Source organism: Lactuca sativa, chromosome 6 (assembly GCF_002870075.4).
Source record: "Lactuca sativa cultivar Salinas chromosome 6, Lsat_Salinas_v11, whole genome shotgun sequence".
Lineage (NCBI taxonomy): Eukaryota > Viridiplantae > Streptophyta > Magnoliopsida > Asterales > Asteraceae > Lactuca > Lactuca sativa.
Genome location: NC_056628.2, coordinates 103,565,649 through 103,581,328, shown reverse-complemented (window position 1 = coordinate 103,581,328; position 15,680 = coordinate 103,565,649). Strand labels below are relative to the sequence as shown.

At 31.8% G+C, this 15,680-nt stretch overlaps 1 protein-coding gene across 3 annotated transcripts; it reads right to left on the bottom strand.

The window, feature by feature from the left end:
- Positions 1–3,317: 3,317 nt before the first annotated feature.
- LOC111908051 (phosphopantothenate--cysteine ligase 2) lies at positions 3,318–6,517 on the bottom strand. Of its 3 annotated transcripts, XM_052764686.1 has the most exons (11): positions 6,350–6,516; positions 5,961–6,151; positions 5,262–5,391; positions 5,060–5,182; positions 4,915–4,959; positions 4,741–4,835; positions 4,608–4,660; positions 4,474–4,533; positions 4,050–4,151; positions 3,847–3,966; positions 3,318–3,732 (listed from the first exon to the last, which is right to left on the bottom strand). In XM_052764686.1, exons 3-11 carry the CDS (start codon positions 5,378–5,380, stop codon positions 3,490–3,492), a joined length of 960 nt encoding a protein of 319 aa, XP_052620646.1. In that variant the 5' UTR covers positions 5,381–5,391; positions 5,961–6,151; positions 6,350–6,516; the 3' UTR covers positions 3,318–3,489. The 3 variants fall into 3 exon arrangements, with proteins under 3 accessions (XP_052620646.1, XP_052620647.1, XP_052620648.1); XM_052764687.1 differs by having other exon boundaries at positions 5,262–5,388; positions 5,961–6,517; XM_052764688.1 differs by lacking the exon at positions 5,961–6,151 and having other exon boundaries at positions 6,350–6,517.
- Positions 6,518–15,680: the final 9,163 nt, after the last annotated feature.

Here is a 15,680-nt window from a genome sequence, read left to right as displayed (position 1 = left end):
GAAGGAGAAGCTTGGGAATTCAAGTGGAAGCTAGTAGATCCAGAGTTTAAGCTGCATTTCTGACTCATTTGTGGTATAAAGTTGATACCTTGGCTTTCTATTACTTAGATCTTCATTTAGGGTAGTATGTTGTCACTTTTGGGCCATATTGAAGTCATTTCCGGGATTTAAGTATATCATGAATTTGTGACTTCAGATCTAGGCACTCATGAGCTTATGAGGCTTAAAGTTGCCAGCTTTATCAAGCCTTGGCCCTTACCCATGCCCTAGACCTCTTATATAGCTTAGTTTTGGTGTTTCTAGCGTCATGACACCATTCATGAACGTAAAGTTAGCAACTTTATGTGGTAACTTAGTCCAAGGGGACCAGATCTATGGTTTAGAAGCATTTAACTCGATTGGAAGTGACTGAATGGATTTAGTGTAAAGGGACTCGGCGAGTTGTTCATCTAACTCGGCGAGTTGGGTCGTGGTTCCCCAACCTTTTCTGTTACTGAGCAAACTCGTCGAGTCTAGGAGATGACTCTGCGAGTTGGCCATGGTTTTTGGGTTTTGAAGATTGAAGAACTCGACGAGTTCAAGGAGGAACTCGACATGTTGTGAGCGAAATGTCCTGACTCACTTATGATGAGGAACTCGACGAGTTGGATCGAGATTTTCAGGGTTTTATGGATTATGGAACTCGACGAGTTGATGGACCAACTCGGCGAGTTGAGTCAACCAGGATGTTGACTTTGACTTTGACCTTTGACCTGTGACCAAAGTTGACCCATAAAAGGGATATGAGTATGAAAAGGGTAATTAAAGGAAATGCTTATGTGTAGGAGTCTGAGAGGGATTGATTTCAAAGCAGGAGCTTTTGCACCTATTTCCCAGTTATCGAGGTGAGTTGCCTTCCAGTAGGAGTGGGTCGAAGGCACCAATGCCGGCCCACTAGTATTGATTACAGTTGCGATGATTGTCTTTGTGATAATTGTCTGGTATGCCACTATCTGTTATGATTTATGTGCTAGTATGTTATGTTATTATGTGATAGTGGTAGGGGTGAAATAGTCATCGGTTACCGGTTGAAAGAGACCGAAGGGGAGGCCGGCACCCAAATATGTTAGGCAGTATATGATTTATATGTATATGCTAGGGTATATATGGTAGTGGTAGGGGTGAAATAGTCCCCGATTACCGGTTGAAAGAGACCGAAGGGGAGGCCATCACCCAGATATGTTAGGCAATTACCGGTTAAAAGAGACCAAAGGGGAGGCCAACACCCAACTATGGTAGGCAGTTACCGGTTGAAAGAGACCGAAGGGGAGGCCAGCACCCAGATATGGTAGGCAGTTATCGGTTGAAAGAGACCGAAGGTAGGCCAACACCCAAATATGTTAGGCGTTATGTGATTATATGGTATGTGGTATGATGGGGGAACTCACTAAGTTTTGTGCTTACAATTTTCAGTTTTTGTTTCAGGTCCTTCTTCTTCGAAGGGAAAGGAGCCAGCACAATAGCAGCACATCGCACCCACGATTTCCCGCACATGAGATTCTTGGGATTTGTACTCTGACATTATGTTCCTATGATATGTTTTTGAGATGGCTGACTTATGGTTTTCATGATATGAGATAACATTGATGGCATTTTCAGTAATCTGTTTTGATGAATCTTTAAATTAAAAATGAAATTTTTGGTCTTCAAACTTGGGATGTTACATGCATAGTCCCTTTTATGAACATGATTTAATATAAATATTAAATCAAAGTATTAAATATATGTTGGGAATCGTATATGAATTATATGCTTATTGTCTGGATTTATATGTTAATTTATGTATATATTGTGCTATCAAACCAAATAAGGTTTTATTTTACGTTAGGACTAAATAGATAATATCATATAATAGTATTAAAAGTAGCATTGTTGAGAAGATAAAAGAATAATAATACTTGATGCTCTGTATGGAATATAAATACATTAGAGATAGGTTAGTGTCACCCAATAATAAAGTTGGCATTAAAAGTTGGTTACATGCATTGTAATCTAGTCTAGGGATAAACTTGACTTGTGGAAGGTACCTAGTTCAATTAAGTTTGATATAAGGTAGTCTCATTAGGAGAATGTGTGTAACCTAAGGACGAAGAGTAAAGTTCTGTTCCGTGACACTTTCAAGTGTTAATTTACGGTAGCCCCGTACGGGAGTATGATATAGTCTTCCCGTTGGGATGACCAGATATGGTTGGTCCCGATCAGACAACTATAATAGTATGCCTACATATTCTTGAATAACCAGAAATAGTAGGTCATGATCAGACAACTGTAATGGCATGTATGTATATTCTTTGTGACATACATAAGCCAAGGAAGCGCCTAGCTGTGTCGTCAATCTTTTAATGGTTCATCAGGCGAGATAATTTTCCCCTGATAATCATGGCTAAGGATTTTTGATGATCGGTAGGAATGGATATGTACAATGTAAGTCTGTATGGATATAGTATGGTAATGGTTGGTTTTGCAGGTCTGATAATTTAGGAATATTATCATATCAATATTGTGGGATTAAAATCCATATGTATCTCACTTGGTTTCTCCAACCTGACTCATTCAGTTTATATGCATCACAAGTATCAAGACTTAAGCTACTGGAACTTTGTTATGATGTTCGGTGATTAAAAGACAACCTGCAATAGTATTCAAGACCATCATGTCTTTACGTTGTAACTTATGTATCTGTATTGATTATGACATCTTTAGGGTTTTAACATTTTAAAAACAAACATTTGTAATCAAAATGATCTTTTATACCGAGATTTTCCGTAAATATAAATAAACGATTTTTAAAACGTAAAGAAAAATTTTAATCGGTTATAAAAGATGTCATACAGTCATCTTCAAACCATAAATAACAATGGAACCAAATAATTTTCATTGAAAAAAAAAGACAACAAAAGCAAACAATGTCACTAATCTGTCAATTTCAAACCTAAGGCCAATACAATGTCACTAATCTGTCAATTTCAAACCTAAGGCCAATACGGCCAATACAACAGATGTCATACAGTCATCTTCAAACCATAAATAACAATGGGACCAAATAATTTTCATTGAAAAAAAAAGACAACAAAAGCAAACAATGTCACTAATCTGTCAATTTCAAACCTAAGGCCATTACAGCTTTCAATCAAGGCAAGTATGACCCACATAGTTAAAGTAAACCTAAGCAAACCTTTGTTTTAAAAATTACAAATACACTCCTAACGGATAAATTATATGGAAGATATACTTTTGAAGTTGATCAACCATTATGAATAATCATGCACCCATCCAGCTTTTCATAAAGATTAGATTGTTTTCACGATTATTAAGTTATAAAAGAAAGAGTAACTTTACATGTTGCTTCAAATGTTAAGTAACAATAAAGTTAGAAAAAACATCCCAAACATAAATAACGCCATCACTTTCCTCATTATACAGTTAAATAAAGTTTTTATGTTGAAATTTTTATGAGAAAGGAAGTTTAGTAGTATTCATGTGAGCCGAATGTTTGTCTACGAGTAATTTGATCAAGGGAGATTCAACATCTGAGTCTTTGTTGTCCCGATACACGGAGACTTTTCCAGAGTTGGTGACAAGTATTACTACCTCTTTACGACTTGACAGCTCATTTGCTACAACCGCATTCATTTTGTACCTTTTTAGAGCTGCATCTGCCTTCTCTAAAAGAATCTCTTTGTCTGTCTCCAACTGATCATGTAAATAAATGTAACCAACCAACCCAAACATATGTTTTTATTTAATATTTCTACAAAATAAATAAATATCTGTATGCAGTGAGTGAGGGCTTATATATCTATCTACCTTGAATGATACGCAGAATGCTGTGGGGGCCCACACTTTCCGCAAAACCGAAAGCATCTTCGGGACTTGGGCAAGCCGCATATCCAAAGGACCAGATGCAGACTGAATTTTATGTACTGCCTACATTTATATATTAAAAAAAAATTACATTTATTTACCTCTTTTTCTTTTTTTTTTTAAAATTTATGTATTATAAATATTACCATGCTCTCCCATGGAACATAAAAGTCAGATACCGCAGCTGCAAGATAAAACATACCACTTGGTCCAAGCATCTTCATTGATGTTGCAATCAACCGTAAAATCTGCTCATTAGTAGTAATAGCTGTAATTACAAAACAACATTTCTGATTTTGGACACGATGGTCATTTTTGCATTTACATTTCCATAATTTTCTTGTCATTTTCATATGAAAGATGGCCATTTTGCAAAGAAAAAACAAAAAGTCAAAGCTTTATATGACTTAATTAAAAAAGATGATAGAAACAAAATAAATGATATCCATGTATGTTAGGTTGAGTTTTGATGATTAATCTTGCAGACTTGTTATGATTTAAAAGGTCAACTTTCAATGCCAAAACTTCCAAATTTTAAAAATTCAGCTTTATGTTTTTACTCATGCTAACCTGAAGATACTCAAAGATGGTTGTGAAGGGAAGTTTCAGCAAGAAACCTCCTGAAACAGCCTGTCATGAAATGAAACCTTTAAGCATATATAAGAAACGCAGCTTTGAACAAGAGAAAGAGATATGGCTCCTACTGCATGATGTTTGCTAATTGCCGTCTTAACTGCTTCGGAGTGCGACTCGTGCACTGTAAAATTTTGTAAAACAAACAAAGTAGATCATTTTATAAATTAATATTGTATTTGTTTTTTTTTTTTTTTAACAAACCTTGTACTTGTATGCATGAATCATCATCGGTAACCCGGAAACATTCGAGTAGCGGATCTTCCGGAAGTGATCTACAATATGGCTGGCAGGTTCCCCTGCAGAATCACTTTCTCAGTTAATAATTTTGTATGTTTGTCTAACTATAACCGGTGTTATAAAATAAAATTTATCCACCTCCTATACAGAAAGATGACTGAATATCCAGATTTCAGAAAGTACCTGCATATAATCAACAAACCATCCACATTGTCTTTCTTGTTAAAAAAAAAAAAAAAAAAAAAAAAAAAAAAGGAGAAACTTGAAGGAAGTAGGGGTATACTCGGTAGACGTTGCTCCTCTATGCCCAGAGCTGAAGTTATCGATGTAACGGACACATCGTTGCTCTAAAGGAACAGTGGTACCACCAGATGTCACACATACAACCCTTCTAGGCCCACCTCCACTTCCTAACACCACATCACAAAACATTCAAACAAGATCAACCCAAACTAAATATACATACATATACAGGTGAAGTGAACATGCCTGATAATGAGGATTTCTGATCAATAAATTTGGTTAATTTTCTGGTTATGATATCACCATCTTTCAGAAGGGGTGCTGTGTCAAAGAAGGAGGTTGTTTCATCCACAGTATCCATGGAAATAGCTACTGAAATATTAGGATGGAGGAAAGGGTTTTAGCCATATAACACAATCAAAGAGATCATTGGTTTTACAAAAATAAAAACGCCCCCAAAAGAACAAGTTCACAAAAGGCAAACAGCCAACATAGATCATTGGTACTTCCCATGTGCAAGAAATTATGTTTAATCAGCCATTTTCATATACATTATACAAAGCAATCAATAAAAAAAAGAGTACTTCGTTTCAAAGCAGTATGATCTAAATAGAAAACACCACAGGGGAAGGCATTACAGCAATCAATTGCATATACAATCAATCCAATTCATGGTACCCAAATGCAAAACCATTTTCAATTATCTGCTTAACTGCAATTAACCACATCAGGTAGTAAATACATACCCAATTAATATTAATTCAGAGACAAAAACTTCCCGATCAGGTAGCTATTATCAACTTGAAGTAAAGTTTTGCAGAAATTGCATATATACAGATATTTTGGCATAATAACTCAAACGAAAAGCCAGGAAAGGCACAAAACGGTCCATGAACAGCCTAGTACATACATCTGTGTCTATAAACTGAGACAGACAGTACCTTATTCAGCCGCTTCAGATCAACCAGCTTGATGCAAACAAAAATGCCAGTACCGATCTAAATATAATGGAGAGAGAGAGAGAGAGAGAGAGAGAGAGAGAGAGAGAGAGAGAGAATTATTGATGATGTTGGTGATAAATTTAATGGCCGTCATTTCCCGCCATTCTTACGCCCATATTAAGATAATGGAGCTGCTTAATTATTAAAACCCAAAAACAAAATAAGGTTCGCAGTGGATGGAAAATTGATGAAGGATATCATCCCAAAAGTAAAACCCTACTTCTTACAATTAAAAAATGTCTAGATAATAATTAAAGCAATCAAGGATATCACGGGATTTGCAACTAAAAAAACACAGCAAACGACGAAGAAAAGAAGAAAACCCCTACCCCTAAATCGCCAAAAGAAACTAATCAAATAGCAGTAGGGGAGGGAGTTTGAGGCAGATGCTGATAATGGGTGGCGGTTGGAGAAGTACAGAACAATCACGGATCGGCGAAGTCGGTCGGGTTTTTAGGCTGGAGGGTACCACTTACCAGCCACGGCCATGTTCACGTCATATCATATTCATAAATAAATATATCCCAATCATATTATATTATATATCAAATTCTTTTCATTTACATTCATTTAAAACTTTTATGTATTTTTTTTTTCACCGTTATTCATTTAAAATTTCTAATATTATTTTCGTCCTAATATTATTTTTCGCAGACAAAAAAAACATATAGATTAAGAAAAACATTAATTATCACTAACTTTATATAATAAAATGACAGTTTTGTTTTTTTTACTTTGCATTTAATGTTCCATTAAATGCCTAGTTGGTTAAATAATAATGAGGAGGTATTTTGGTAAAAATGTAATTTATTTTTAGAAGTGAACTATTATTTTGGGACAAACCAAATAGAAAGATGGACTATAATTTTGGGACGGAGGGAGTAATAATTATATGTTGGTTAATAATGTTAAATAAATATCAAATCTAAATTGTAATCATATATAAATTAATTTTCAATATTAAAATAATATTTTTACTTCTACTTGTAAAATTAAGTTTTTTATAACTTTTAACATATTATACTTAATTTATTAGTTTTTTATAGTATTTGATGTAAACCATTATCAATTTAAAATATAATTTTAGAACAATTTATATAAAATACTTAAATTATTAATTTAAATATAACATTATAGAGTCAACTTAAATATAAATTTTAGTTTAACTTAAGCAACCCAAAAAAATATTTTGTAAATAGTTAAAAGTGATAAAGTGTAGTGTGTTTCTAATAATGATTATATGTTGGTTAATAAAGTTAACTAAATATCAAACCTAAAATGTAATCATAAAAAACTAAATTTCAATTTAAAATAGTATCTTTACTTCTACTTATAAAGTTATGTCTTTAACTTTTAATATATTATACTTAATTTATTAGATTTAAAATATTGTTGTATGTAACCATTATCAGTTTAAAGTTACAACTTTTGAACAGTTTGGGCAAAATACTTAAATTATTAATTTAAATATAACATACAATATCAATTTAAATATAAATTCCAGTTCCACTTAAAAAACCAAAGAATATTTCGTAAATAGTTAAAAGTGATAAGTTGTAGTGATAAATTCAAAAACTAACTTGTAATATCAATTTAACTAAAATATTTCCTAAAGATATTTTTATAATTGTTAAAAGTTTTCAAATAAGTAGCTTAAAATAACTTACAATAACAATAGTTAAATATAACTCTATATAAATGATTATATTGTTACCTTTAAAATAAAAAAATAATGTTTGATGTTTTAAAAAATTATAATGATAGAAATTAAAACATTAAACAATAAATTTTAAAAAATTAATTAACAACAATAACAAGTATAAATAACATTAAACAATATATTATATTTAATTTTATTCATGTGTAACTTGGGGTAGAAGTCATTTAAACGATTCACTAAACTACAATATTAAAATCTCATATTACATTTCTATTTATAAAATTATGACTTTAACTTTTTAACATATTATGGTTAACTTATTAGTTTAAATATGTTGTCGTATGTGAGCAATTATCATTTTAAAGTCACAATATTTATATAATTTATGAGTTGATGCAAAATAGTTAAATTATTAATTTCAATATAATATTAAACAACTAATTTAATTTAAATTTCAATTAAACTTGAAAAAAAATCGAGAGATTGTTTTATAAATAGTTAAAGATTATAAATTATAGTCTTAAACCTAAATTGTAATCATAAATTAATAAATAAAAACCATGAAACTATTTTTATAATCTTTAACAATTTTCAAATAAATAGCTTAAAAATAACTTACAATAAGAATAGTTAAAAGTAATATTATATAAAAAAAACTATAATATTTTCTTTAAAAATAAAACAATGTTTTTTGTTTTACATAACTACAATCATAGAAACTAACAATATTCATCAAATAAATTTTAAAAACGTTTTGAACCAAATTAAAATAATTAAAAGTTTGGAAATACGTTATTTTAAATAACTTACAACAATAATAGTTAAAAGTAAAATTATATATAAAACTTATATTGTTGTCTTTAAAAACAAAAACAATGTTTGATGTTTTAAATAATTACAATGATAGAAATTAAAATCTTAAGCAAATAAACTTTTTAAATTTAATTAATCATAACAACAACTATAAATATCATTAAATCATATATTATATTTAATTATATTCATAAGTAACCTGCAGGTAGACGTCATTAAGACACTTAGGATTATATAGTTTTAAAAGATATCTATATTATCATATAATTCAAAACAAACGATGTTTATACCAACTTATTACAAGATTTATTATATAAAAGTTAATAACAATGTTATTGATATATTTAAAAAACATATATTTATAAATTTTTCAAAAATATTGTTGTATTTTGCGCAACGCGCGAGTATTCGTCTAGTTTACCATAAAAGTGTGGTTTACACCAAAAAAGTGGTGCACATTTTGTTTTGTTTTTTTTAATAAATAAAAACTTTATTCTTAACTAGGTTATGTTCGGTAAAATTAACTGGTAGTGGGTAGCAGATATCTTGTAGCTTGTAGCATTTTGTTAAACGCTATATGAAGTAGAATTTGGATTTGGAGTGTTTTATTTAAACTAAACGCTAAAAGCTTATAGTGTCAAAAAAGGCTTTCTATTCAAAATGGAGCGTTTTGTCAAACACTAGAAGCTAGAAGCTCTCAAACGCTCTGTGCCGAACATGCCCATAACCTGTAGAAACCACGGTTGTTATGACTAAAAATTTTATAAGGACAAAAAATTAATAACTGCAAAAATAACATTAGCAATTCATCAGCAAAAGGAGTATTAAAAAAACAATGAAAACAAAAAAAATAATAATATAAAAGTTATACAATATACTTTTTCGTCCAAGAAAATCATTTCCATGGAATACTTTTCGTTAGCATCAAATATAGAATTGATTGACCACAACTTCAATATTTTTATGTCGACTATGAATTCAAAATTAGTTGGGTTAATGTCTTTTACGAATGTAATATTTGAAGCATCCATATTTCTATAAAAGAGTAGAAGAGTACAATATTATTTATAGCAATGTACTTTGAAATTACATTGTTACAAGATATAAAACAGTTTTTTTTTAAACAGTAAATGAAATCAAAATGCTTTGAAAGTACACTGGTATAAAATGGTGATTTAGTGAAATAAACACATGCCATTTTATAGAAACTGATATGACCATTTTACCCCTTGAAGATGCGAAACGGAAAGTAAATGTTGTTATTAGAAATAAGAATGATATGACAATTTTACCTCTATCACATGAGAAGCAGAAGTTGATTGTTATTATTAGAAAAAAAATCAAATTATTTTGAAAAAACATGAAAGGGGTAAAATCGTAAAACATTTGTTAGGGGGTAACTGAAGATTTATTATTTACAACGGTGTACTTTGAAAGTGCATCGCTATTAGCTATAAAATAGTTTTTTTTAAATAATTAAAAGAAATATACTTTAAAAGTACACTTATATAAAATGGTCATTTAGTGAAAAAAAAACACATGATATTTTACATAAAATGATATGACCATTTTATCCCTAGCAGATGCAAAATATAAAGTAATTGTTGTTATCAGAGATAAGAATGATATGACAATATTACCCCCATCACATGTGAAACAGAAATTGATTGTTGTTATTAGAAAAATATCAAATTATTTTGGAAAAAATGAAAGGGGTAAAATGGTAAATCATCTGTTAGGGGGTAATTGAAGTTTTATTATTTACATCAATGCACTTTGAAAGTACATTGTTATAAGCTATAAAACAATTTTTTTCATTCATTTAGTGAACAAAACACATGTCATGAATATTGAAAAAAATTAGTAAGATAAATTAAGTTTCATCATGAACTTATTCCACATGTCATTTTATGGTTTTTCTATTTTATTAACTAGGTGTGAGACCCATGTATTACATGGTTTTAATTAAAAAAAATATATATAATTTTAACAATTTGAAAAGTTTGAATTTATAAGAAAATGAGAAAAATTTTGAATTATTAAAATTAATTAGACTTTAATGTATTGAATACATTACATATATAAACATTTTCTAATAAATACTTTACATATATATATTACCTTACACATTAAATGTGGAAATTTAATTTAATAAAATGAAAAATACAATAAAATGAAAAGTGGAAAATAGAAAATTTAAAAATTCTAGAAAAATGACATTTGTCCAAATGAAGGAGAAGAGGACATGTGGCAAAAAAAAACCTTCATTTATTATAGTAGATTCCACATAGTATTTAAATGCATTAATAAATGCAAATTAATTTCCTTAATGAACTTTCTTTTTAATTTTCAAATTACTAAATTAAAGCTTCATTAATTTTCTTTATTTATTTATCTAAATTATTTGATTAAATTTAGAGAAAAAAAACATTTGAATTTTTATAATTTAATATTTTCTTATTTTTCTTATAAATTTAAACTTCTCAAATGTTTAGAATTTTATATTTAGTTTTTTCTTTTAAATAAACTCATGTAATACATGGTTCTCATACCTAGTATTGAATGATAAGAACCAGATTTTTAATATATATGAAGAGAAAAATTATTAGATGTGTTAAATTTTGTCATGTGACAAGTTACGATTTTGTTTATTAGATGAGAAGAAAGAAATAGAAGACACATATTTTAATGTGTAGGTATAGTTATATTATATGTAAATTTGGAAGTTTGTTAATAAATTATATTTTCTGTGCAATAAATATTTTAAATTTTATCATAAAAAATCACCATAAAGGACTATTAGATAAAACTAAAAGTTGTTTTAGTCTTTTAAAACATTATTGTCCTAAAAATTAATTGTATTTTAGAAATTAAGATCCAATTACCAAAAAAAAACATAAAATTTGAAAATTCCATATAAATATTTCCCATTTTCGAATATTTATGTTATTAGCATAGGATGTTTTTTTTTAATTTTAAATGAAAGATTCTTACAAATTACCAAAAGAAAAGAAACAGAAATTTGAAAGATTTTTACCGATTACCAAAAAAAACATTATTAGGATAATATGTTTTTTTTTTATTTTAAATGAAGATTCTTACAAATTACCAAAATAAATTTGAAAGATTTTTACCAATTACCAAAAAACGTGAAAAATTAAGAATTTCTTAAAATTTTTCACGTGTCAATTGGCCTACCTAGAAAGAGGACATGTAGCATTTAGAGATTTTATTTATTAGAAGAGATCGATTAAAAACATAATATTTCATTAATTAAAAATAAACACATCACATTGCATTACTTGGATAAAAAACATAACATGAGACTAAAAAAAATCCTAAAAACTTAGAAGAAAAAAAAACTACAAATCTTAAACCTAAAAAAACACACCAAAGGATTTGTTTAAAAAATGGAGAGAATTGAAAAAGTTTTATTGATAAATTTAGAAAAAAAAACATATATATATATATATATATATATATATATATATATATATATATATATATATATATATATATATATATATATATATATTTGAATTTGGACCGTTGGTAAGGGTCATATTGCTCCAGCCAATAGGAAAACACGGTAATAGGGAAGAGGTGCGGCCAAAACACACTCGAAACCGCATAGGATGGGCATTGTTCCCCTGCTTATGTGGCAAAGAGTGCGGCCTAGTGACTGCCACTCCCCATAGTCTTACTTAATAGATCTTCCACCGAACTCATTGATTGAAGAAAGTAGGTGACATTTTATTTTATTTTTATTTTTTTCTGTTTCCGATAATATCAATAATAACATTTAGATTATTTAAAAATCGTGTATGAAACTACTTTTTAAAATTTATGATTTCGATCATATTAGTTGGGTATCATGAAATTCGATTTGGGATCATCAACTAACAAATTATTTAAGTGTAATAGGATTAAATTTGTTGGCCAGAAGTGATCTTGTTGAATATTGAACAAGTTAGGATGGTGTAGGAGTGCACACTTGTTCAAGTTTTTCAAGATTCAAAGTACAATGTTATTTAGGAGCGACACCCCTAAACGAACGACGGTCTGGGGGCAACGCCCCTGGGAGCGGGGTCCCATGGGCGGCAGCCCCTGGCTGGGGTCGAGCTGAGATCCGTTTTTAACTGAGATCCGTTTTGGACTATGTTGCTATATTAAAAAAAATGCATAAAAATCCTATTTTTATAAAGTTGACCCTTTTTTGAGATCCGTTTAATGACAGGTTTGGTAGTTTTTTTATGACAGTTTGTAACTGTCAAGTGACAGTTTTCAGACAGGAATCATATAGTCGTCTTGGTCATTTTTCTGGTACAGCTTTTGAAGAACATTTCACATACATTCTCTGATTTCGTATCTCTGAATTTCATCCAATTGAGTGTTCGATCGGAACCATTGAAATACTTCAACTTGATAGTGATTCACGACTTTTATAGAATCCAAGCAATCTGTTCATCCCCTTTTTCTAACAAAAATTGAAGTATTCTGTGATCATGGAAAGTGGCGATTCAGCAAAGGATATTACATGCAAGTTTGACAAATTGAAAAAATTTGGAGGACAATGTTTTCATAGATGGCAGAAGAAGATACACTTTCTCGTTACTACTCCGTAAGTGGTGTATGTTCTGATGTAACAACGTAAATTATCAAAAAAAAAATTTTTCATTTTTCAAACAACATAATGTATCATCCGGATTCCCAGGTACCCTATGTTAAGTATTCATATTGAAATTTTGAAAGGGGCTCGGCGAGTAGGCGCTCAGACTCGCCGAATGGGATCGCGCATCTTTTGGTCTAATTTAATGAGGGACTCAGCAAGTCCATGAGTGGACTCGGCGAGTCCATGAGTGGACTCGGCGAGTCCACGCTATTTAATGAAACCCTAATTTTTTGGGTTTGGGACCTATTTAAGGACCCTTATAGCCACCATTTGCGGCTACCAGACCCTTGAGAGAAACCTTAATAGTGCTTAAGCGTTTGTGAGAGAAAATAAGCCATTATTTGACCTTTGTGGGTTGGTTTTGAAAGAAGAAGTTGATTCCAGCTTAGAGGAGGCCAAGGAGGTTGCATATTTGTGGATTTCAAGCAGGGCATCATCTTTGAGGTAGCATATCGATCCTCTTCCTGTTTTGTTAAAGAATCCATGGATCTAGGGTTTCCTATACCCTTTATTGGGTTGGTTTGTTGGGAATATGGTCCCTTATCATGTTTGGACTTCAGATCTAGACCCATAGTGGTCCAGAGAATGTTATCCATCTTGCTTTATGTTGAGTTATAGAAGGAATGGACTTAGGATGTTGTATTTGGGGCTATTTCTTCAAGTAGAGTTATATGGACATTGCATGAGTATCAAGATCGAACCTTTAAGTGTTTATTGAGCTTAGGAAGGCCATATCTATGGATTAGAGGAACAGATCTGACCTCAGAAGGTCATTTGGGTTTGAGCATGGCGGCAACTCGCCGAGTCCATAAGTAGACTCGACGAGTCGAGTCGGGGCTGCCCTACGATTTGTGACAGGTGTAACTCGTCGAGTGGAAGGATGACTCGACGAGCCATGAGAGGCTGAAAGGATTCAGAGGACCCGCATGGACTCGCCGAGTCGCCCATGTGTACTCGACGAGTCGGGTCAAAGTTTGAACGTTGACTTCGTTGAATTTAGGGTTCTGGTCAAGGCTGATTCAGGAGAGTTCAGGGAAGGGTAGAATGGCCTTCTACCCAATTTGTAAGACGAGATCATGAGATAATTCTGATCAAGATGTTATTTGAATAATAGGAGGGGGCTAAGTCGGGACGTTGAGCACGAGAGTTATTCGACTTCGTTGAGATGAGTCTTCTCACTATATTGTACCTGGAAGGGTATCCATGTGTGATCGGAAGGTCTTATATGCTATGAGATGTATGAGTTGTGTGTTATTATGTGATATGTATGTGCTATATATGTTATGTGTGTTATGGACCGGAAGGTCGAGAGGTTATGGACCGGAAGGTCAAGAGGTTACGGGCCATAAGGTCGATACGGGTAGGACCGAAAGGTCTACAGGAATTTGGGACGGAAGTCCCTGAGACACATGGATCAGAAGATCCTACTATGTTATGGCCTAGAAAGGCATACAGTATGTGTGGTATGTGGTATTTTAGGGAACTCACTAAGAATTTATGCTTACAGTTGTTATGATATGTGTTTCAAGTACTAGCGAGGAACGCAGGAAGACGCCGACATGATCTGTACACACTCATAGAGATTATGTTTGAGATTCTGGGAATTGTTTTGTTATGATAACATTGGATACATTATGTTTTGATATTGTTTTGATGATTGAAAGTAGGTTTTATAAATGAAAAATTGTTTTGAAAATTTACGTTGTTACACATAAAACTCATACAATATTTTTAAATCTCATGTTTGTCAAATATCATCATAATAAAACATATCCCAAGATCGAAAATACAATTCTCTGTCAGTATGTACGGATCATGTCGGCGCCTTCCCATGATCATCACGGGTACCTGAAACACATATCACGCAACACGGTAAGCATAAATGCTTAGTGAGTTCCTCAAAATACCACATACAACACATACGCCACTCAAGTCCATAGCTCTATGGGACCTTCCGATCCATGTGTCTCAGGGACTTCCGTCCCAACCATGGTAGATCTTCCGGTCCTACCCATAATGACCTTTCGGTCCTCATCATCTTGACCTTCCGGTCCATACACTGTTGACCTTCCGCTCCATATCGTAATGACCTTCCAGTCTATACCATACTACTCATAACATAGCACATACATATCATATAACAGCATACATTGCATTCCACACATAGCACATAAAACCTTCCGGTGACACGTAATTACCACTCTAGGTAAAGTATAGTGAGAAGACTTACCTCGTATAAAGTCGGATAAACTCTCGTGCTCGAATATCCCGACCTAGCCTCCTCCTTTCAACATGATAACAACTCTAATCAAATTCCTCTCATGTTCTCATCTATAATAATGGGTAGAAGACCATTCTACCCCTCTCTGACCTCTCTTGAATCAACTTGCCCAAAACCCCAAGGTCAACGGAAGTCAACCCTAGTCAATAGTCAAACTTTGACCAAACTCGTCGAGTACACATGGGTGACTCAGCGAGTCCATGTGTGTCCTCTGGATCCTTCCTTACTCAACTC